The sequence below is a fragment of the Ursus americanus genome, chromosome 4 (genome assembly GCF_024610735.1).
Source record: "Ursus americanus isolate L20-20 chromosome 4, mUrsAme1.1.p, whole genome shotgun sequence".
NCBI classification, from domain to species: Eukaryota; Metazoa; Chordata; class Mammalia; order Carnivora; family Ursidae; genus Ursus; species Ursus americanus.
Window position 1 is genome coordinate 27813564 of NC_142130.1, and position 25421 is coordinate 27838984.

At 36.2% G+C, this 25421-nt stretch overlaps 1 protein-coding gene across 2 annotated transcripts in view; it reads right to left on the reverse strand.

Annotated features, from left to right (window-relative positions):
* Positions 1-404: 404 nt before the first annotated feature.
* Positions 405-25421, reverse strand: part of FGF12 (fibroblast growth factor 12) — a 537364-nt gene continuing 512347 nt past the window's right edge. For both annotated transcript variants that reach the window (XM_087861515.1, XM_045811242.2), the window contains 2 exons: positions 22735-22933; positions 405-4389 (listed from right to left, as the gene is read on the reverse strand). In XM_087861515.1, the coding sequence (XP_087717641.1) occupies positions 4271-4389; positions 22735-22933 (318 nt within the window). In that variant the 3' untranslated portion in view covers positions 405-4270. The remainder of the gene's footprint in view (positions 4390-22734; positions 22934-25421) is intronic.

Genomic DNA, 25421 nt, shown 5'->3' on the forward strand with positions numbered 1-25421 from the left:
GTACTGTTAAATATATTTTCGCTTCTGTTACTGAAGCCTAATATATCATCTCTGAACATCAGCAATTTTCACGTAATTTAGATTTTAAATATTGAATTTTCAGCTTGGGCTCCACGGAAAAATCCTGAAAAATAAAGATCTGCATTTAGTATCTTTTTCCTGCCCTCAGCCATAACTTTTCAATCTGAAATGACTTTTCATGGAATCTATGTTAGGAAGTACAGCTTTTTAAGATAACTTTTTAAAAATTAAAAAATAAAACTCACTTCCACATTAAATAGGGAATTCAGAATCACTGAAGTTCTGAAGGAGCATGTGCTTTGATGATTATTTCCACCAGTTCCTTTTTTTATTATAAAGTGGTGATTTATATTACCATTAGAAATATACATTTGTATATAAAGTTTTGCATTCAAATCTCTTTATTTTTTGATTAGCTATGACTAAAGAGCACAAGTCAAATAAAAACTCTATATATCCATATTTCAGAAGCATATGTATATATACACATATATATTTGTAGAACAATCCACTGTTTTAAATGTGATTCTGATTTAAAAAATGCTATTTACAATTTTATGACAGAGAAATAATCTCAGCCTTTTATGCTATTAAAATGAGCAGGGAATTTTGATGTTTGAGTGGGTCTCACCTTGTGCAGACGAAATTAAGTAACATCATGGAAAAACCTTCTCAAAGCAAGGCCTTGTAGACTAAGACATGAGGGTAGAATAGTAGATTTGCTCTTTCTAGGTCCATGTTTAAAAAAATTATTGGTGATGTAGTCATGCTTCTTCGCCAAGAAATCAGTGGTCTCAAATTAGGACCTTCAAACTTTGCAATACCCAATACGCCATTCTTCATCCTTTACTTTCCCCTCAATACTCTCAGCTCTTGCTAGTGGTACTGCAGGACCACCATCCATAGATATAACCCCTGTCTACACCAGTGTCACTTTCTTAAATTGAAGAATTCTTCTAAAAAGCTATCTGGATTAAAATGAGGCCCGTAAGCATCACAATTTACACCATATTGGTGTTTCTTTATTGCGCCAATCCATAGCGGCTAAAAATGAGCTATGAAACTCATATGTAAAATTTGAAACCCAAACTATTACTGTGATCAAGAATGGGTTGGCTGGCTGTCCTCCAGTTTCCTGAAGCACAAAAGGCTCTAAATTAGCAAATGGAACTTCAGCACCATTTTGTTTCTACACCTCAAACTTCTAGCTTAAAAATCAAGTGAAGTATATTGACCAGAAAACTACTCTCGGATTCTCAAAAGTTTTGTTTTCATTCTTAAGCCCATTGATTTTGAAACATGTTACAATAAGGACTCTTAGAATAAACAGATCTTAACTTATATGTATGTAGTCAATTACAAAGCTTTACTAAAAGTTGTATTTTTCCTGAGAATATCCCAATGAATTAAAAAAAAAAAAAGAGCTTATTTTATTTATGGGAACAAAAGAGATGGATGAATTGAGACCCAGAAATTGGAAAGACGAAAATCAAAGTACAGAATTCTTTCACTTGGAAGAAACTTGAAAAACAAATGATTTAAACTGGCTCATGTTTTTGGAGGAAACAGGATAATTATATGTTTATATTTGGTAATTGTTTGAAAACCTAGATGGTGAATACCGACTTTTTCTATTAAAGGTTTTCTGTACTTAAAAAGTAAGCAGCAGTTCAGGAAATGTTCATCCTTTGCTCTAAACTGCAGTTTTTGTTAGGTTAACATGTAAAAGAAATAGGAGGTTTCCAATTTATTCTTCAAAATTAATTGTAAATAAGGAAAAGCTAATTTCTAAACATTTTACTGTGGTCAACATTTGCTTGAATGATATGGAAAAAATATAGAAATTGGGTGGTTAGACTTCTGTTTCTTAACTGCAATCAGGAAGAAGACAAGTATGAGTCTTGGTGATAAATGATGGACAGCCGTTGACAACTGGGGGGACATTGTGTTGGGAGTTTGTATCCCTATCACATTTTTCATAATATTTAACTGGATTAAATATATTGTCATGAAATCATTTATGTAATTAATAACACTTAAAACTGTCAATTGGGTTACTGATGAGTTTGTGGGGTGTGTGTGTGTGCGTCCGTGTGTGCGTGTGTGATCACCATAAAATCTCAAGTCATTTCGTGCTAAATGAGCCTGTGCCCCATTTCGTAGAACCCTCTTTCTTTTTACTTTTTCAAAGAAAACAGGGCTTTGTGCTTGGGATTTTTTTGTTCCTAGAAGTGACAGGTGTGTTTAGAATCAAGTTGAATCAAGAGTGACAAGGAGAAATACGCCCAGATTTGTAATTTTTTTTTTTACAAGGGTATTCTTCTTGAAGAGCAACATTCTTTTTTTTTCTTTTAATTTAAATGTCTTTATTTGTTACTTTCAAAATATTTTGGTTAAACTAATATCTTTTGCAAATATGTGTTCCAAATCCTTGCCTAGATGCCTAACTTTTATTCTTTACAACCGATAAGGCAAATTCCTCCATTTCGTTTTCTGCTAACCTCCTGATAACATAAATAGAATACTTGGTGAAGGACACAAACCACTATTGAAGAATAATGATTGTGTAGAGTGAGGGGAACTACACTGACTTTGAAAGAATACAGCAACCAATGGCAAGGTCATTTAAGTGAAGGCCTAGAGTTTCCGCAAAGTGTATATATTTTAGGGAGTCGTATTTGGAACAATACATGCTGGACAGTAGAGCTATAGGAGAAGTAACATGCTAAGTCTTCTCATTGATAATATCCATAATTCTGCATACATTTTTTAACATTCTGTTTTATTTTAATTTGGATGTCTCTATACCATTCCTGATTTGTAGGACTAAGTAGATCTATTTTTTTTCCCAAGGCAATTGTATAACGTTCATTTCTTCCCTAATAGTTTTCTAAAACTTTAGTATTCCTAACTATGCATTTGCCTCGTCCTTACACTGAGTTCTCTTTTTTTTTTCTCACTACTTTAAGCTCACACAACCCTGTGCGTTGGAACCATAGCTGTTAATTCTATATCGTTTCTCTATGCCCCTTGAAAAGTCAATGTATGAAGTTCCCTTCTGTGTTCTAGGAGACAGTTACTGTCAACTAGACTTATTAACAAGAATATATAGCAACAAGCAAGCCACTGGCTTCATGATACAGCGAATTAAGAGTTTCACAGCCATGCCTCCCAATTTCTTGGTGAAGTTTGGAAAATGCTACATACATAAAACTCTGGTAAGGTACAAAGGCAAATACAATTTGCTTTGACCAATATCCTAGGATTTATTTCCTTGTGTGAAACCCCTTTTCTTCCTTTCCTGCTGCAAGAGATGGTACAAAACTCTCTAACACAGCTCGGCATGCACCTATACTCTCAAAGCTGTGCACAGTGTGAAAAGTCAGACCAAATGATATGAGCATATAACTTATTCATCACTGCCCAGGCATGGCAATGACACAAAAGTCCCAAAAGTTACCTCAGCCTTAGAACACATGTTTTTTTTCTAAACGACTAAAAGAATGAGATCCTGGATTAATCCCTTTGAGAAAAATATGATACTCTCCTAGGTTAATCTGAAACTCTTTTTATGAAGGAATGAAATCAGCTAATACCATTAAATCAAACAGAAGTCCATCTTTTGCATAAAATCATCATAAGTAGCAAATTCAAGAATAAAACTTTAAACTTCTAAATGATTCCTGGCTTATATCATAGGGGTGTTAGAAGAATTTATTATTTGTACATGTTCAAAATCATGGTAAAAAAAAAAATCCTGGAAACAGGATGTAATTATGTGTCAATTCCAGATGCCCAAGGAAAATTCAAATTCAACACAAAGCACACATCACAGCATTATCCGAAGTTTGAGTTATTCAGGGAATTACATTAATTTGTAAGTTCAATTCTCCAAAACCCTTGTCTTTAAGATAATAACTTTATTTCAAATTTATTATAGTATGTCTTCATTATATTTAGCCTTCTATTAATAACAGCACGATGTTGTGGTGTCCTGATTTATTTTTTCCCTTGATTTTATGTGTGCTAATATTTGTATATGTGCATTTTCTACCACATTGCAACAGGCAAGCTTTGGTTCAATTTCTTTGTCCTACACAAAGGAAGATTTTTGAGTGCAGAATCTTAGTCACTAGGTCCTGGGTTGCCATTTTATTTTCCTCTCCTTGGGTGGATTTATTGTAAGGAAATGGGTAAAGGGGAGGGGAGAAAGAGAAGGGATGAGAGGGACAAAGGGAAGAGTTCTCAGCTATGTTGAATCTTGATTCACGACTTTGCCTCCATTCATGGTTGGTGTTCCAGAACTTTTCCTTGAACGCCCTTGTTTTTCTCCAATTTCATGAAGTGATGGCTCTCTGTACATACACACTGAAAAGCAAAATTACATCAATTATTTATTATCATTGTAGACATCAATTTGGCTTCAATAAACACATCAAATTTGATTTTACAATATTCTTCACTCTCTTCACTAGCTCCTCTCCCCAGTGTAAAAATGAGTTTTAACTTAATAACACATTTAGTGGATACAAATGGTCCTCTTCCGGTTCTATCAGTCATAACCTTTTAAGTCTTCATGAACTGAGGTCATAGAGTGGTTTCTGTTCTCTTCCAGATAAGGCTTGAGTCTTACCTGTCTGCTAATCTATATAACAGGATTTTCATCTAGAGTTAGAGAAGACATTGTGAGTATAATATTAAAAGGATAGAAATAGATACTTGTATCTTTTAGTCCTTGATCTGCAGTCTAACTTGCATAGGAAAAAAAAATCCTTATTTACATGCTCCTAATCTTCACCCTACTACAAGAAATATGACATTGTTATATCCAACTGAAATATTTACCACCAATTTTCAGGGCATCCTTCATAAGAAATGATAATAGGAGGGAGGACAGAGGAAAACAAACAAACAAACAAAATGCCATTTTCTTGATTGTTCCAGGTTTGAATATGCAACTGTGAGATTTTAGTTCACCTCTATATAAAACAGTTCCTCTCTCCTCTATTGTTTTGTCTGGCTCTAAATCTCAGTAATCTATGAATTATCATGACTATTGCTAGATTACTGCATAGAAAGAATAATAATTTTCAATTCACAGTTATTCTTGTAAGATAGGATTTTCATTCCTTATGTTTTTGTGAAATAAACAAATGTGTACAAGCACATGAAATATTTCACTTCAATATCAGGAATTATTTTTATCCTTGATTTAGGAAATAGTTAAGTACCTCCACTTATTGAACCAACATTACAGTGCTTTGGTAATCTGAAAGCTATTTCTAATCAAATAGCTTCCCCGCTTGGGCTTTGCCCTGGTGCGGGAGACCTGAGCATGGCTATAACCAAAGAGATGCCACATGGTGGTTAAGAGAACCAACTTGGGAACCACACTGCCTGGGTGACATCCTCACTCAGCCGCTCATTAACTATGTCAACTTAGACACACTCTCATAGCTAAAAAACTGCATTTTTATGAGGACTAAATGCCTGTATATAGTAAGCATCCAAAGATGTTTAAGAAAATGAAGGAGCTGATCTCTTCATGAGAATTTTGAATAACAGATTGCAGAGAACAAAGTGGTAATTTTTTTTTTTTGGTTAAAGGTATTCTAAATTCAAAACTAGATTAAGAAAGTTAAGATATAAGACATATTCTCTTTAGACTAGTTCAGTGATGCGGAGACAGGTTTTTTCCCCCAACATCTCAGTGGTAGAGCTTCTTAAACATTAATGTGCTTTTGAATCACCCAGCGATGTTGTTAAAATGCAGATTCTGATACAGAAAGTTTTTGTGGAGTTGAGATTCTACGTTTTTAATAAGCTCCTAGGCGATGCTGATCTTGGTAAATGAAGCCACAGTTTGGGTAGTACAAAATATACATACAAACTATGTTTGCTAAGTATATTGTGCAAAATTATTACACATATTTATTTATATTTATTTTATTTCATTTTTTTACATATATATTTTAAATGAGATTTCAAAGTATTTCAATTATTGCAGTAAATGGCCCCTCCAATATCCCAAAAGACCTTTGGCCTAAGTAACAAATTCGTACAGAGGAAATGAGTTCAGAATGAATTGATGCTGTAATTTTCAGATGATATCAGTAGATAATTTAAGTTTCTGCTTTCTTTTACAAAAGACAGAAGATCCTTATGGAAGATCCTATTGAAATCTTGAAATTCCTCAAGTCTAATGTCTCTTACCTGTATTTCTGTTACGGGCGAAGTGTCAAAATCTCCAAAATTAACCATACATTTATATTTATAAAATATAGCTATTTATTTATAACTGGTAAGTGCACAGGGGAACTCAGAAGTAATGAAGTGGTTCTATTAGAAAGCTATTCATGTGATACCATAAAACAGTTTTCCTTACTCTGCCACCTAGTCAGCTGTGAAAACCAATAGATCCCCAGGCCCGACTACAGAGCGCTAAATCAGAGTCTCAAAGAATGACAAAAATAATCTTTTAAAATATATATAATACTTATATTATATATATTAGAAATATAATATATAACATTAATAAAATTAATAGTATATTAATATATCGATGTATTATTTATAATTTAATATTATATATAATTATAATAAATAATATTCACACACACATATATATATGTTGTGTGTATGTATATATATATATATATATAAAATAGAGAGGGCGCCTGGGTGACTCAGTTGGGTAAGCATCTGACTTGATTTCGGTTCAGGTCATGATCTCAGGGTCTTGGGATTGAGCCCCGCATTGGGTTCTGAGCTGAGAGCTAGGCGTCTGCTTGAGATTCTCTCTCTGCTTCTCCCTCTGCCCCTGCCTCTGGCTCATGCATGCTCTCTAAATAAATAAATAAATAAATAACATCTTAAAATATATATGTGTGTGTGTACGTGTATATATATATACACACATACATACACCTGCAAATTTCTTAAACTCCAACTTAGAGATACTTGAAGGATGTTACTTTCCAATTTAAATTAAAGAATATCCTTTTTATATAACTTTTATACTGGAATTTCTTATTTTACTACTTATTTTTTAGTTTCCTTATGTCATGGATTCTTCTCAGGGTGTTTGCTTTTAATTTGTATTTATTTTTATTTATTTTGTGTGTGTCTGTTATTTCTCACTTATACATAAAATACTTCAGTCATGACAATGCAAAATGTTGCCATTATAATTACCACTGCAGATAACTTTTCCAATAACTTAACTCTGCTCTCCATCCTGATAGCAAGTCCCCAAAGAGGATTTTTAAATTGACATCTGAACATTTTCAGTCCTTCAAAAAGAACAAAACTCCTTAGTACCACAGCAGAGTGAGCGATTTGCTCTCCTCCAGGACTACTCGATTACTAACTTTCAGATATTTCTATTAAATGGAGTAATAAAATTCCAGGTTTTGAAAAAACTAGTTCATATATCTTAGTTGGAAAATAAAGAGTAATAAATGGGTTTCCTAGCTCACTGAACCCCCCCTCAATAAATCAAGAAAGTATTTGAATTTCTGTATTTCTGTTAAAAGAAAGAACTGTTTCTTTAAAGAAAGCAAACTTAGGTCAAATCTAGGAATTGCATGCAAATATAAACAAAGAGAGCAAAATCTTTGTCAAACAAATGTTAATTTCTTGGGCTTTAATTTTCATTCTTTATAGGTTTTGGGATGTCAGTATTACTGTCTAACTCAGGAAGCTAAGAAATCAAGGAGTACAAATCTCAATCAAATTTTAGAATGAAAATGTAATTAAAAGCGCATGATCCAGTTAAAAAGCAAAGAAAGAAAGGACAAAACATTTATCTTCAGTAATATAACTTCCTTTGATGGTTGTATTAACCCTCCTTAACTGTGCTATTCTAAATGACACACAATAAAAAGATGACACCAAATACAAGAAGAAAACAGAAGGTGTAAGTGTTCTACAACGTGCATTTTATGTCCAAAATGGAAAACCCAATCACTTTGATGTACAAAATAACCACAGTCTAATTTCATAAATAAACTTTTAATCCCTCAAAAAAATCTATTATTTCAGAGTTTTCAAAGCCATTTTATTTTATTTTATTTTTTAAGATTTATTTATTTGAGAGAGGCAGAGCACAAGCAGGGGGTAGGGGCAGAGGGAGAGGGAGAAGCAGGCCCCCCACTGAGCAGGGAGCCCAACACGGGGCTCGATCCCATGACCCTGGGATAATGACCTGAGCCAAAGGCTGATGCTTAACCAACTGAGCCACCCAGATACCCCTCAAAACCATGTTAAATTGACTAATTTATTTGATAATTATAATAACCTTGTGAATAAAGTGAGAAATTCTCAGCCGAATTTTTTAAATGTTAAAGAAACTAAGCAACTTCCCTAAGTCAGATGGTGAGTAACGGCAGAGCCAGGATGAGAATGTTGGGCTTCAAAATCCTAGTCAAGAATTCTAATTAAAGCAGAAGAGCAATTCATCAAAAAATGGAACAAATGATTGTCTTATATCAGACAATGTTTAAATTAGATCCATTTATTAATTGAGATTCAAGTTGGCCTTACCTCTACTAAATATTCCTAATGTCATCGGAAAATGGTAATAAAAACGAATGCAGGGTGGCTATTTTTAAAAAGGAAAACAAAAAACAAAAACAAAGTAGCAAGTGTTAGAGAGTATGTGGAGAAACTGAAAACATTGTATGTTGCTGGTGGAGACATAAAATGTATGGCCACTGTGGAAAATGATATGGTGACTCCTCAAAAAATTAAACATAGAATTATCATATAATCCAGAAATTCCACCTCTAGATATATATACCCAAAATAAATGAAAGCAGGGATGTGAACAGATATTTGCACACCTATGGTCAGAGCAGCATTATTTACAATAGTCAAAAGGTGGGAGTGGCAAAAATATCTATCAAGGGATGACTGATAAACAAAATGTGGTATACACATATAATGCAATATTGCTCAGCCTTTATTTTATTTTATTTTTTTTTTAAGATTTTATTTATTTGACAGAGATAGAGACAGCCAGCGAGAGACGGAACACAAGCAGGGGGAGTGGGAGAGGAAGAAGCAGGCTCATAGTGGAAGAGCCTGATGTGGGGCTCGATCCCATAACGCCGGGGATGACGCCCTGAGCCGAAGGCAGACGCTTAACCGCTGTGCCACCCAGGCGCCCCTCAGCCTTTAAAAAGTAAGGAAATTCTGACACAAGCATGCACCTTGAAAACATCAGGCTAAGTGAAATAAGCTAGACACAAAAGGACAAATATTTTATAATTCCATTTATGTGGGATACCTAAAGTAGTCAAATTCATAAAGACAGAAAGGAGAAGAGTGGTTACCTGAGGCTGGGGGAAGGGAGAAAGATACAATATGTAAAAGCACAAGGTGAATGTAATGGTACTGAAATGTACACTTACAATGGTTAAAATGTTAAATTTTATGTTGTGTATATTTTACACAGCATAATTAATAATTTCACATTTTAAAAAAAAATCACAGACACACAAATACTGAGTGTAAGCTGTAAACAAAGAAATGACTATTAAAGCCAGAAATGTCTTATTTGCATGAAAGAGCCAACAATTCCCTAATAGTCAAAAATATTAGTCTTGGTACTATGGTAAAGATGGAGAGAATTGAGATATAACTGAGGGGGTATAGAGTTGGTAAGAAGATAGGAAAATCTGATGAGAATATTCTAGGAATGCACTGCCTAATATAATATCTATTTTGCCATATGTGATCACCGAGCACTTAAAATGTGCTTAGTCCAATTCAGATGTGCTGTAAGTATAAAACACTAAATTTAAAGGCCACACAAAAAGGACAGTACCTCACCAGTAATGAATTAACTAGTTACATATTAAATAGATAATATTTTGGATATATTGGGCTGAATATATTATTAAAATTTGTCATGTTTGTTTTATTTTTTAAATGTAAATATCAGAACAATTTAAATTACGCATGTAGCTCATATGATATTTCTATCAGACAGCTCTTAGAAGAGTTTGTTGTTGTCTGCAAGAGAAGTGTCCTGACTGGAGCTAAAGCTGTAAATTACTGAACGATGGGAGGCCAGTGGAGAAAATTGTCTAACGGGACTCATCCTGATGCTCATATGTAGACTTGGAAGATGCAGAGTATCTTAGAAGCCTTTGGTAGGATGGAACTGGTTCACAAAAACATTTATTGGCCCTTTTGACTTGGCTTAAATAACATTGTATCACTTTCATCCTAAAATGGCCTTTCCAAGTTCTTGTCTCTCCTCCAATGTCAATTACTCTTTTGCGAATATCCAAAGCTGAATTGCTACAAGCATTGATTTGTTCGTTGATCTATAAACAGGTGCACATTTAGATTTGTGCCAGGCACTCTGCTAGATTCCATAGCAACTGCGAGAGATGACCACTTGATTTCTGCCATCATGGAGCTCAAGGCTAAGAAGGGGAGCACAGATGTGCACACAAATCACAGGGTGTTCAGAGCCAGAGTAGAGAGGTGAATGGAAATGAGTACAGAACAACAGCTATTCGATGCTAATTTAGCCTTGAAGGGTGCACAGGATTTAGAGAGATGGATAGGCTACCGAAAGGGAGTGAAGCAATGAAGTGCAGGTTATATAAGAAAAGCAGGGACTGGTTGGAGAATGGGGTAAAATAGAAAAGTAGGAAGGGATAAGCCCAGCAGGGCTAACTTGTGTCAGACTTCCTGAGTTCCAAGCTGGAAATTTTAAAGCATGATCCTGATGTCTATCAGCCTCAATTTGATAGGGAACGAAGAGTTAAAAAAATATGTCCATCAAGTACAGGAGTGTATAGAGAAAATCTATTTATTCAATCTCGTTATCTAGAAAAATGTCTAACTATGTTTGCATGACATGAATACAGCCAGTCAGATTAGTCAGGAAGACTCGGTCAAACTGAATCTCACTGCACGGATCCTATAACGAATGGTTGGCAGCCTCTGAAACTTTCATGAGTTCTGATAACTTGCAAACACAATTGGAATTTCTTAGACACAGACCTAGTTTGAGGCAGCGTTACATGTGAAATCTGCTGTTTATCTACTATACATAGTATCTGATATACTCCAAGTACCATAATTCTGACTACAACTGAAAGGTGGGGTTCACTTGGTTAAGCTAACTAACATGTGGAGAAGAGTCATCCTTCCGTTTTGTGGGGAGCTTCATGTAGCACTGAAGAAGACTAAACAAACAACAAATGGTAAATCAAGAATTACGTATCCCAAATAGGAGCATCACATATACTTTCCAGTAAAAATCAATCACAATTTTATACAGCTACTAGTACTAGACTTTGGAATTCTGGTATTAATTTCCAATCATATACTAAGCAATTGTGGGAAACCTTTAGGAAGCATATCTAGGAGGGGCGCCTCGGTGGCGCAGTCGTTAAGCGTCTGCCTTTGGCACAGGGCGTGATCCCGGCGTTTTGGGATCGAGCCCCGCATCAGGCTCCTCTGCTGGGAGCCTGCTTCTTCCTCTCCCACTCCCCCTGCTTGTGTTCCCTCTCTCGCTGGCTGTCTCTCTCTGTCAACTAAATAAATAAAATCTTAAAAAAAAAAAAAAAAGAAGCATATCTAGGAAACTGCCTAGGTTCTGAACTCCAAATAGTTACATAAATTCTACAAGCTCCCAACTCGTGCTTCTCAAATCAGCCCCATACTATGCAAGATTACGTTTTTCTCTTCCTGATAATCAGGTCCTTATTAATAATTGCAAGGACCTCAGATCTTTTAATTTGCATTATTTCAAAGTACAATAATTTTTAAGGGGGGGAGTTTTCCATCACTTTCTATTACAATAAGCTATTATTTCATTAGGAACAGATTTATTTTGCTCTAGGAGGCTCTACGTTAAAAAAAAAAAACTCTTTGTTTTTGAATATTTTCTTCCTGTGTCCTCTTGTGTGCATTTGGCCCACTTCAGCTAGGAGAGCAGTTTGATATTCCAGTTCTTATGATGAGGAGTAATTTCCAGACTGGGAATAAAGTGAAACAAACAAAAAATCTAACTCCCTGTATTTCTTGTTCTCCCAGCTCCCCAATCACCTTTCTCAGAAACTCAGATTCAGTGCCACGGCCCACTTAACAACTGGAAACAAGTTCTCTGATTTAGGCAATTTGTGATGTTGCAATCTCACCGTGTCTCATCTGAGACCCTGGGGACTACTCTTGCGATACAGATTTTATTTATAGTGGACATGATTTAATGGCTACCACCTGGCATGGAACTGATTTCCAATTGTGTTTCTAATTTCACTTTACCCTATTTTCCCAACAAAGTTTCACTATCTAAATATCAAGAATGTTCAGCGTCCTGATGATACAATGGTTGATCAGCAACATTGTTGCTCTTTCACCTGGCACTTCTGGGTGGTTCTTGATCACATTCCTTGTCCTCTTTCCTCTTTAAAGCACACACAAAAAAATAATTACTCTTTTTTATCCCACAGGATGTTTTTGAGATAAATATCATTATTTCTCTAACACGTGTGGTATCATAATGGTTTTGGATAAGTGGTTAAAGGAGACAACGTTCTGAAAAGGGAAGCATTTCTGTTTGGTTCTTTCTTCAAATCAGCTTTCTATGTTCTCTCTATTTTGATATATGTTTCAATTTATTTCTCTTCTTCCCCTTCTCATCACCCTCCCCCTTTCTCTTCTCCTCCTTCTGGATGTTTCCTTTTATTCATGTTTTGATTTTCTTGATCCATAGTACACTGGAACAGAAGGATTCACTGCAGCTTTCAGGGTAAAAATGAGGTAGAGAGATTTGATGAGAGAATATTCTTCCTCATGTGCAGACACAATGACACATGAAAGTTTCTAATAGCATAGCCCACATCGTGTATTAAGACCTAGCATTCACTAGAAATCCCCCGTTCAACCCTTTAATGTGAGCAGAACACACCCGTATGACAGATACTAGTCACATTGTGACTGGGCATAGTGAAGGCTGTCATTTTCACGGCCACCTGAGATGCACTGGCTATATTTCTATAGAAAGCCCTGCAGTTCTGATATCACAAATAAAATGCTTCACTTGGTCGTGCCAAGACCATAAGCTACCAACTTTAGAATAAGATATGGTATTTGCTCTATTTATCTTTTGCTTTATTTTTAAATACAAGATTGTGTCGTTAGAAAAGAGAGAGACCGAATATATACCACTGAGCATTGAAATCTTGTCAAAAATAAAACACATCTTCTCTTTGTAAGATTATGGTATAGGTCTTTCCTGGACAGGCTTTCCAGCTACCATTTTTCTATTATATTCTTGTTGCTGGTACCTTTGTTGCACATGCAATTATCAGAAGATGCAAGTATTCTTTGCCATTATACTAGCTCAGAATCCCTGTTTGCAACTTTGAGCATTCAATAAATTCATTTATTTTAGTTATAAACTGCTCTTGGAAAACAAACCAAAATAATGCCTTTCTTAAAAATATGAAAAAAAAGTGGAATCCCGGAAGTTGCTATTATTTATAAATCAGACAACTGTCATAACCCAGGTGCAGGTACCATCCAGTGGGCACTCACCTCCTAAGTCGTCAGCGTCCTCATAATCATGGCTCATGTTAATTGAGCTCTTACTATATATCTGTACTTTATATACACTTTGGTTATTTTAAATGATGCAAAAGATAGACACTTTTATTGGTCCCTTTTGCAACTAAGGAAACCGAAGAACAAAAAGGGTCGTTTGTTAGAAGTAGTGCAGGGCACTACAGGGCAGAAGCAGCATTAAACTTCATGTGTGATTAACTCTAGGGTTCCTGCTCATAGTCAAATAGTTCAATGTGTCTGGAAAAAGAAACAAACAACATAAAACGTCATTGACTGGTCTCAAGTCAAAATCTCGATCCCAAACCTCATGGAGGTCCTCAGCATTTCCTGGAACCCTCCTACATTACTCTTGCCAATTTCCTCTCGCATTCTTCTTAAGGGGCCATTCCATACTTTCTCCTTCCTCCTCAAACCCTCCTCAGACTTAGCTTATAGGCCAGTCTTCTTTCTTTTCTTGTCTTTCTCTCCTCCCTCTCCTTCTCTCTCCTTCCTGTTTTCCTCCTTTCTTCTCTTCCTTTTTTTTTTTTAAATCAGTAAATCACCTTGCTTCGTATTTCACTTAGAAAAGAGCAGCCGAGGAGGAGGTTTTTATATTTCCACCGTGAAAATGACCTGCCTGCATACATCTGCTCACACATGTTCTGGTGCTTGGACTCTTCCCACGCCTGTCTAAATTTTGCCCTCCACTTGCCACTTCCGTGTGTGATCCCACCCGCTTTGGTCAGTGTTATTCGGTGACCATCTCTCCTGTAATGCCAAATCTTACTTCTTCCCAGTTGTTCCCTTCAGTCTACAAATATGCCTTAATAGCTTTAAACAAACAAGCAATCCCACTATGTAACTACCATGTTTCTCTCCAGCTGACTCCCCACTTCTCTACCCTTTTTATAGCATAACTTCTCAAAAGTGTGATTTCATATTACTTTCTTCTTTTCTTTACCTCCTGTGATAACTTGAATCCACTCCAATTAGATTTATTCCCTGCTACACCACTGAAATCACTCTTGTCACTATTGACTGTGTGATATAGACCCATTGGTCAATTCTCTAGCAGCTTATTGGATCCCCTGGCAGACTTTGATAGAGATAACAGCTCTGGTCATAGTTTTACCTTTTCCTAAATCTAGGGACCTGGTGAGTTATTTAACCTCTCTTAAACTCAGTTTCCTCATGTTTAAAATTGGGATGATAATCTTATCCTTCATACTCCTGAAGTGTTAGTGACTACTAAATGATACTCTGGGGAGGGAAACACGTTAACAACAACGAGCCACACCAATGGTATATAAAACAATACCATTGCCACTAATTATTATTTATGTAAGTGCTGGATTCCTGAAAATCATTTAAAAGGTGAGTGTTCTTATGATTATGGGGAGAACTAGGTGTAAACCTTTGATTGTCAGCATTGCTCTGTATATAACTGCTGGATTCCTGAGTGTTCTCATGATTATGGGGAGAACTAGGTGTAAACCTTTGATTGTCAGCATTGCTCTGTAAGGGAGATTGGAAAACCTGTGTGGACGGCAATTGTAGTTGTTGCTGAAGAATTCTGTTTTCCAAATGCAGGCAATGCAACTTCAGTTTCTGATAAAGTTCATAAATGGCATGCTATAAAGAACCCCCATCTTATATCAGTTTCCATCAAAGAAGAATGAAATACGACCAATCTTTTGATTGCTACCAATTTAATTGAATTTTCCTTGGCCCTCTGTAATTTCTAAGAAGTGGAAAGGTTAGATTGCTCTGTTAGTTAATGTACCATTAAAGATATTTAATTGTCTTAATCGCAGATCATGGAAGGGTGTGAGCAATTAACATGAGGCAATTTCACACTTTAATTAATGTCACATGGAATCCCTTTGGAACTGTAGAAGAATTTTAAGTGCTGGTTCAGAAGCACTGTATTGCCAAAGGAATGTACCCAGTATGCTGTAAATATTTATTATAAAGAGTTAAGAGACACTGTGAACACAAAGATCTACATCTTCATTTAGAAGGAGATCAGAAGCAATGTATGTGTGCAGGAGAGGGAGAGATATGGCAGAAGGATGTGGCAGGGGGAGGTAAGAGGGTTTCATTAAAGACTAAATTCCAAGCCAGGAAAATGCTGCTTTGAACGAGTTACACTGGTTTGGGGGAAGAAGGTGTCACAGGCTGGCAGAGATCCAAAACTCAAAGATGGAGAGAGAGGGAGAGAGAGAGAGAGAGAATTGCAGTTATTTGCTGTAATTAAAACAATCAGGGATATCAGCAGTAGGTATTTTTTTGCTCTGTTTTTGTCTTTCAGTATGGTTGGGTCCAAAAGAGGATTCTGGGAAACAAACCATTTAGTTTTCTTTCCAGTCAATTGAAATAAAAATATCAAAATCAATTTGCCATTAGTATCCTCCCAATTAGAGCTCTAAAACATTAGGACTTTTGATTTGTTCAGTTCTTTGGTATCTCACTATATGATTTTTGAAGAGATTATTTTCCCTCCAAATTTTGATTTTCATTGTCTCAAATCCCTTAGTGAATACCACACCTCACAGCATTTCTCCAGAACATAACCCAATAACACAACGTCCAGTTTCCAAGGGAAAATGAAAAATGCACTTTGGATTGATCTGACAGATTTGGGTTATCCAACTTTCTTACAAAGTCTTATCTTCATATTATTCCTATGAAACAGATGACATTTATAATCAACTTCATCTCCAGAGATTACTGAGGTCAAAGAGAGAACATTATTTTCTCAGAATTACTTAGCAAATCATTGGCAAAACTTTTATCAGAAGAATTAGACATTTATTTATCCTTGATTAATTGATTTGTATGAGGTTACTTCTTCTCAATGTCAATTTAGTGCGATAATTGGTGTTAGCTCTGACTCCATATAATATTTAACTCAGCACTAGAATACAGCCATCTTAATAGAAGTAGGAAATGGCAAAATGTAACGTGTTTAATATATGCAATTTCATGGTGTCAGAGTGACAATTTACTCTATGTTAGAGTAGGCTTAGTCCAATATTGATCACAATAATCTGAATAAGTTTAAATAATTGCCTATGGCCAGACCTGATCAAAATAAGCCTAGAATCACCGAATTCAGTTTCGAACACTAAGTCTTAGGCCTGGTTGCCATCATAATCACTTGGACAATAAAACCAGAACACTCTGGAGATCTGGCCTGAGAATTTGTAGCTCCAAATAGTTCGGATACTGATGTTTGGTAAACACCGCTCAATGTTACACGGCTGGCATTTAAATCCGATTCCACTGGCTTAAATCAACAATTACAACAAGAAAAATGGATAATTTATACCTGTGTGTGTGTGTGAGTGTATGTGTGTGTGTGTCTCGTCTCCCCACTGGGAAACATATAGGTGGAAATTAGCAAATGTTACTTGTTAGAGTTTAATATTTCTGTAGCAATGACTCTCAACTGATATTTACTAATTTTACTGTAGAAACATATTTCTCCCCCCAGGATTAAGTTCTTGAAGCTTAAATCTTTGGAAAATGCACACATTCTTTTCAGGAGGAAGGAACTAGATTCTGAATACCCAACCACCTGCAGGAGCTGAGTAATGAGCTTCTTGGAGGAGGGAGGAGAAAAGGAGGAGACTGTATCTTGTTCTTTGTCGAAGAGTATTTGGCTGCTGTATCTAAAGCGAAAGGGGGAGGTTACCACCAAGACAATTTAAATCTGGGGGAGTTACTTATCTGTGGTGTGAACAATGCTCTGAAAGGGCAAAACTGGGAATCATGAATCCTGTGCTGTTGTCTTAAATTCCAGGGGAGGGGACCCATGTAAGTAAAGGTTGACATGCAAGTGTACATAGTAATGGGTTTAAATATCAAGTCCATCCATCTGTCTGAATAGATGGCCTTGCAACCCTTCATTAACACCACCTGTGTTCTAAACCCAGGATGGAAAGTGAGACCGGGATGGGAAAGGGGCTGGTGGGTAATTATTATAATCAGTGCAGGACTTAAAGATCCTGGAACTGGCAGAGTTTAATGTTGGGAATCCCGACATTCAAAATTATATCAACATCAAGACTGGGGAAAAGACAGAGCTATTTGAAAAACAAAACAAACCTTCTCTGGCTTTCCCCCTGTAAGTGGTCAATTCCCTGTCCCTGGGAAGGGGGACATTTACAGTCCACAGTCAGTACTGGACTCTGTTGGTAACACTACAGTGGTGGGTTTACAGGTTTATAAAAACTCCTTTAAAAACTAAAGATAACTGACAACCTTTCCAGTTAGCCAGCAATATGGCCAACCTCTTATAAAGCCATCATTTTCTTTCTTTTCTGAAAGTGTCTTCTAGTTATGTGCTTTATAATTGTCCTATGGAAAAAATATTACCTAATACTTTCTTTACAATGAGTATGGCTAGAATGTTTTTCATCCTAGTCCTTTTAGAAAAAAGTTACAAATCATCCATTATGGGAATAGCTCATAAAACTGTACTTTACTCATTTAATAATTCAATAAAGGAAATGTGTTTAGAATCATCTTATTTATAAATCCTAAGGTAGGCTACATGAAGAAACATGATTTTACAATAAAGTGCTTATAAAGAATGCACAGAATGTCACTGTCAAAGAACTTTAGGAATTATCTGCTCCATGTTTTTCTTTTGCAGAGTAGGAAATGAAGCCTGTTAAAATTCGTCAAAAAAGAAGTGATGTCTTCTTAATCCTTTCTTGCCTAGTTTTAACATGGCATTCCCATAACTATCTTATCTGATTACCTACCACTATGGATTTATCTTGTCATATCATATACACCTGTCTCCATTTTGCATGGTTTAGAGCTAGCTTACTACTCAAGTTGTATCATGGTATAACATGTCTGCTTTGCTCTCACTGACTTTTCCAATTATTAGCATATCCACAGGCTTACTTCAGATTGAAGGGCAATATAGGGTAGGGGGTAGCTGTATAGGCTTTGGCAGCAGGCTACCTAAACTGCAATCCCAGTTCTGTATTTATCTAGTCCTGTGACTGGCCAGGGCGTGCGTACTTACTTAATTACTTTAAGTATTTGGTCTCTTCATCTGTAAGATGAAGGTAATAACATAAGGCTGCTGTGAGGTTTAATGAAGGTAACATAGGCAACCTGCCTAGTAAACAGTAAACTGTATATAGATGCAGTAAGACTAGTAATAGTAATAGTAGTAGTGGTAGCATGAGTAGTTTTGGGGATCCTAGCGAGGAGAAAGAAGTTCTTGCTGCATAGCAGAATAATGCCTAATAAAACCTCAAGTGCACATATCTTTGATACTAATAGCGATTATATAATTACATCATTTGATAACATAAAGCATAGCTACATGGAGAATCACTGGGAATTTGTTCATATTTTTGCATTATAATAATGGTATCGAAGTGCAAACAAGGTGTGGGAGAACTGAGGAATTTCATGGGTCTGTTAACAATATAAGAACATGAAGTTCTCCATGAATCTGAAAAGGCTTTTATTTCTAAGGAGTGACCAAGCATATGCTAGATTTAAAAAGGAGAGAAGCATATAGGAGACATGTATTCAAAAGCATTTGCTAGGGTCTTATGCTATGTTGAGGTTACATTTCAGACTTCAGACTGTAAGCAGTTTCACTAGTCTTCACAGAGATTAAGCACGTGCTTGAGTCAGAATGCCTTGGCTTGAATTCTGCCTCTGCCACTTACAAGCTGCTTGACATGGGACAAATTACTCAATGTCTCTGTGCTTCATTTTCCACATTTGTCAAATGGGGATAATATTAGAATCCACTTCATAGAAACGGAATGAAAAATAAAAGGGGATAACTGAGACATGTTTAGCACAATACCTGTGTGGAGTAAGCATTTATAGAACTGTTAACTAATTTGTTCAAAAAAGTGAACCTTGTTCTCAACGACAAAAGGCAAAGACATTTCTAGGGAATTAAAAGGTCTTTGTTCTGAAACAATTGCATTCTTGCTTTCATCTTTGGAAGTGATTCTTATCATATCCCATATACTCCAACACCTAAGCTTTCATTGCCACCATCTAAAGAGACCTCGGAAACAAATCCAAGTATTAGTGAATCTGATTTAGAATGGACTTTGTTTTCCCCCTTAGAGCAAAAGGAAAATCATTCTAAAACATCAATAAATAAGAAAAAATAAAAACAAAACAATGAACCAAACACTATCAATAAGAAAATTAGGAAATCAGGGCTGTTCTAAAGTTAAGATGATGGCAGGTTGAAGCAGAGGCTCTTCTGTCCCAGTCCCATTCTGCTATTCTCTCAAAAGAACGGGACGTTTATTTGGCATGTAGCCATCCAGCAGAAGCATTACCTTCTTAGGCTTCCCTGCACCTAAGTGAGACCACCTGACTGGCTTGCAGTCCCTGGGATTTAAGTGTGCTATGGCGGCTAATGGGGAGCTTCTTGAAGAGAACGCTGGCACAGGGTTTGCTTCCGTCTTTCTCATCCCTTCTTCCTCCCTCTGACTGGAATGAGGATTCTGGTTGGATCATGGGGGTAAGAGTAGAACCAGGGTCATTGTGTGGTTGTGTTGGTAGTGCAGAGAGCACTTGTACAACACGCTAGGGAGAGCGGCACTCAGATGGACATAGCTGAGGTCCCTAACAACTGGGGAGCCACAGAACAGGCCCTGGATGGCAGGTTTCTTGATTTGGTTGGTGAGAATAAAACTTTGTCTGATTAAGCTGCTCTTAACATGGGTTTCGTATTGGACATAACCAAATCTAATTCTAAAGTAAACAATTAGGAATGTCTAGTGGTCCCTTCCTACATTTGTACTGAAATGCAGCAATAAATATAGAATTGAGGCAGCCCTGGGACTAAGAATGTAGTCAATGAATCCATTACTCTGGGAAATGTGTACATGGTCACACAGTCTGAAGAAGCTTGACTAGCCAAAGTGCAGACAGCAGTCATGATTAGGAGGGTAGGTTAGAGATGTGTTTTCCTCTTTTGGGGGGATCAGTGTGAAAAGCATTTCCATAAAAACACCGAACAAAACATGTGGATTTTTCCTTTCCTGTATACTTTCCTGAATTTTCCAAAAATTGTTAATGCGCATGTGCTACTTTTGTTTCAACCACAACAAAATCTATTTAAATGTGCAAATAAAAATGATGCAACAGAGAGGATGTAGGTAGGGGAATGGGTGGGATAGATAAAGGGGATTAAGAGTACATTGATCCTGATGAGCACTGAGAAATGTATAGAATTGTTGAATCATTATATTGTACCGCTGGAATGAACATAACGTGTATATTATATTTATGTATAACATATAATGTTAATTACGCTCCAATAACAAATGATGCGAAAGTGTTAACAGTTTGTTCACACTGCACCTGGAGTGTTTTTGTCTGCTTGATCTCCACCTCTCATCTCTAATGCTCTGAACCTGGCCTCACCTTAAAATTACATTTAAATAATCAACTTTTCAATATCTTTTTTTTTTTTTTTTTGGTGGAAGTGATAGGTCTTTCCTTAAATCCCAATATCATTTCCAGCAACATGAAATACATCACTTTTTACGTTATACTGTTGCCATTAATACGCATATCTCATATCTCTAAGAATATTATAAGGTTATCTGCAGCATATAGAATTCTTCTTTGCCTTCATACTTACCTATTCATTTGTTCACTTGTGTGTTCACTTATTAATTGACAACAGATTATTGAATGTCTCTTTATGATATGCAAGATAATATACAAGCAACAAGGATATATGAGGAAAAAATAAACCTTGTTCTGCACATTCAAAAAACGATCAAGCCATGGAGAAGAGGAGACAGTGTGGCAAACAGGTAAATTTAATACAATGTGATCAGTTCTAGGGGAGAGGATTGTATACAATGATAAGGTGACAGAATATTTAATTCTACTTGAAGACAGTCAGGCCCCCACAGAAGTAGTGACTCTTGGATTCGTTCGTTACAAAGACTAATCGGCATATTCAGGCATGTGAGTGGATGGACATTGTGGGGAGAGGAGGGCCAAAGAACTACATGTGTCCCCAAATAATGAAAATAGATTACAAGAAGGAAAGATCGGCTTTGCGTGGTTAAAAGCACAGGGTGTGAAGGCAGTTTTGAAAGGCACTCGGAGCTTCGAATGTCACATTTCCCCCAAGTGCTTCCTACACAGTGTTGACTGACAAATGTTTGTTGACTGACTGTTTGTTTCTGTAGTGTGCAGCAGGCGCTGTGACACTACACTGGTGGACCTGACATGCCTTGTAGATATTTAGGGGACAGAAAGCCTGGCTCTGTCACAGAATTGTCATGTGCTGCCTCCATCGCCTCATTTCCACAGACAAGGAAGCTGAACTAATCTTTTAAGTGATTATAATGTGACTTTCAGAAATGAAGGTTATCAGTAAATGTCTCGGTTATTGCTATTTTCTTAGCCAGTCTTAAAGAGCTTGAATGAATACAGCAAAAGTGGTTACCCCAATGGTATATTCTCATCTTCCATAAGGAACAAGTCGTCCAAAAGGGGTTTCCTTAGCATAAAATTATTTATTCCACCAATCAACCTTAAATAAGTGAACACTGTATTAAATGATCATGAGAGGGGAGGTTATAGGCTGGATTGAGAAGGATAAAATTGAGAAGGATAAATATTTATTGATCACAGTAAATAGCATACTATTTTCTTTCCTTAGAAAATACAAAGAAAAATTAATACACCATATTGTTAGATTTGCTCACAAAGATGTATAGATTAGGATATAAACATATCTCTAAAGGCTTTTTGCAATCTTTAAAGCACTATAATAGCATGATTGGCTTTTCAAGAGTGTAGCTTGAGGAATTAAATTATTGTGTTCAACTAGAGAAGGAAATTACATTCCAACTGGTAACAAGCACTATTTTTCTACTTTCAGGAATTTTCTAACTTCTGTATTCAAGCAGTTGTTTTAATACGTGCTAAGTATTTGTAATAGAATTTTTTTTTTTTTGGGTCTCTTTAAGGAAGAGGTACTACTCTGTTTTCTGAAACTTTGTTTTGCTCTGTTGCACTCTAAGTAAACCCCACCAAGCAAGGGACAAGGAGCAAAACAGGCATCAACACACAGAAATCAGGGCCTAAAAATAAAAGAAGTTCATTTCATACCTTCAATAGGTTTTGGTACAAAATGTGATGAGGGCTTGGTTTTCTTCACTCTGTTTCCCTTCATAATTTGACCTTCTTTATTGAGTCCCAGAAACCATGCTCGGCCTGATTCTTGCTGACGGTACAGTGTGGAAGAATAAATCACATAGTAGTTTTCAAATACAGATTCCTTAAATTTGCATTCTGGAGTGAAAACATCCTGAAAAAAAAAAAAAGAAAATATAAAAGAGAGAAAGGATTTAAACGTGAACTGGCAAATGCTTAAATGCAATGAACTTGAAATATAGGTCCTGTATTAAGAACAAAACAGAGGCAATTGCACACAGTTTCCAATGGCACTTGGTTACAAAGATTCATCAACATCAAGAAGCAAGATTTCCTTGCTAAACAAACCTTACTTCACAGAACACAACCATTAGGCTTGAATCACTTATCGGGCTAACATTACTCAAGGCTGTGCCCAGGTTTGGTCCCAGTAAAATATTTTGTAAATTTAAGAGATTGACCACTACACATTTTAGTGGCCCTTATCATGTAAAGTGTATCCCTGGGAATCAAAATCAAACACAACCACAGCACACACAGGCTCACCGATGTTTTTGAAGGGACCAGCTTATATGTACATGGATCTGTTATGCAGTCAAAGTTTGTTCCATAAAATCACAGGTATATCACCTCTTTGCCTACTGTCAGTAACTTTTCATTTAATCTCTTCTAACATTTTTTAAACTTAATAATCAAAATTTCAGATAACACACCCAAGGATAAGTAGTAGAAAAAATATTACTACTACATTGTGTGGTCTTCAATGAAACATAGGATAAGAGTTTTAATTCAAGAAGGAACCTTAAAAATCCTCTACTTCAACCTCATCGTTGGTAAGTAAGATAACCAAAAGGTTATCTGATCAATTCAAGTTACGCACACACACACACCACACACATGACAGCATCAGTGCCAGAACTCACATTTCATGCTTCACAATCACTGCCTCTCAAGATCACCTTTCCTGCCTGAGTCTTGCTTACTGACTTATAATGAGATTTTATAATCAATACAATGAAATCAAATCCTAACATGTCAAATGGACAAAATATATTTCATGGAACGAAGAAATACCTTCCCTTCTAAGATAAGCAGAAGAAAAACAAATGTGATGACATCTTCTTCGACTACATGTAAATAAGAATTCTATATTTGAAACACATTCAGAATTGTCACTGCTGTCTTCACGATGTACTGGAAAAACTTCTTCCTCGTAACTTTTATGTGTAAGGCTCCAATGGTTTAACGCATTACACCTGCAGTTAAGTTACTGAGGAATATGCGGGACTAACGCTGGGTGAAAACATGTCCTTCTAGGTGATACTCACAGACTAGTCCCCCGGATTCATTTGCAGGAAGCTCAGTGATGCATCGATGGGTGTTGGTGAAAGCCTTCAGTGATAAAAAGACACTGCTTAAGAGGCTCTCTTGGTTTTAAATGGTTCTAAAATTATAGAGCAAGAAAATGAGACTGAAATGATGGGAAGGGGAATGGAAAGGCGATTGTGAACATTATACACACACATATATATAATACAGATGGTATATGTTATTGTTATATATTGATAATAAGTATATACGTATCTATCTATACTATATTTATAATAACAATATAATGCCATAGGACACTCTCAATTTTAAGTAAATCTAGTGGCTAAAGAATCAGAAAAATAAAAGACTCTGCAGTATGACTTCATATCCGCTCTGAAGGGTGTAATAAAAAAATGGATCATAAAAAGTCCTGGTGAGGCTATGAAGAAACTATCACCCTCCTATATTGTTGGTGGGAATGCGAATAATACAGCAGCTGTGGAGAACAGTTTGGTGGTTCTGCAAAATGTTAAACATACAATTACCCTAGGAGCCAGCCATTGTACTTCTAGGTATGTACCTAGGAGAACTGGACATTCGTATCTGCACAGAAACAGGTCCACAGATGTCCACAGCACATTATTCATCATGTGGAAACAATTCATACATCAATGAGTGCATGGATAAATAGGATGTGGCCCATATGCACAATGGAATATTATTCAGCCACAAAAAAGAACAGAGGACTGACCCATGTGACCACCTAAATGAACCTCAAAACATTACGCCAAGTGGAAGAAGCCAGACACCCCAGGCCATATGTTGTAGGATTCTCTTTATACGAAATGTCCAGAAGAGGCAAATCCAGAAACAAAAACTAGATTAGTGGCTGCCGAGAGCTGGGGGTCAGGTAAGTAAGGAGCGACTACTTTTTTTTTTTTTTTGGAGAGATAAAAGTATCCTGAGATTAGATAGTAGTGATATTTGTACAACCTTGGGAAAAAAGCAACACTGAAACATACACTTTAAAAACATGAAATTTATGGTATGTGAATTTTATCTCAATAAAAAAAGAAAGAATCAGAGAAACAAAGTGACTAGAGAAAACGAAGAAAAAATAAAACTATTGTATATTCCTTGTCTGGCAACACAGAAGTAAGTGATGGGCCTATGGGGCTCTTCTGTAACCTTGTCTCAACATAATCAGGACAAAGTTTAATCACTGCCATGTAGAGGAAACAAAGTGATTCAGATTTAATTTATAAGATACTTTTAAATTCTGGTTTTCTTGCAGGACTTAGAAAACGCTAAAATTTACTGTTGATTGTACT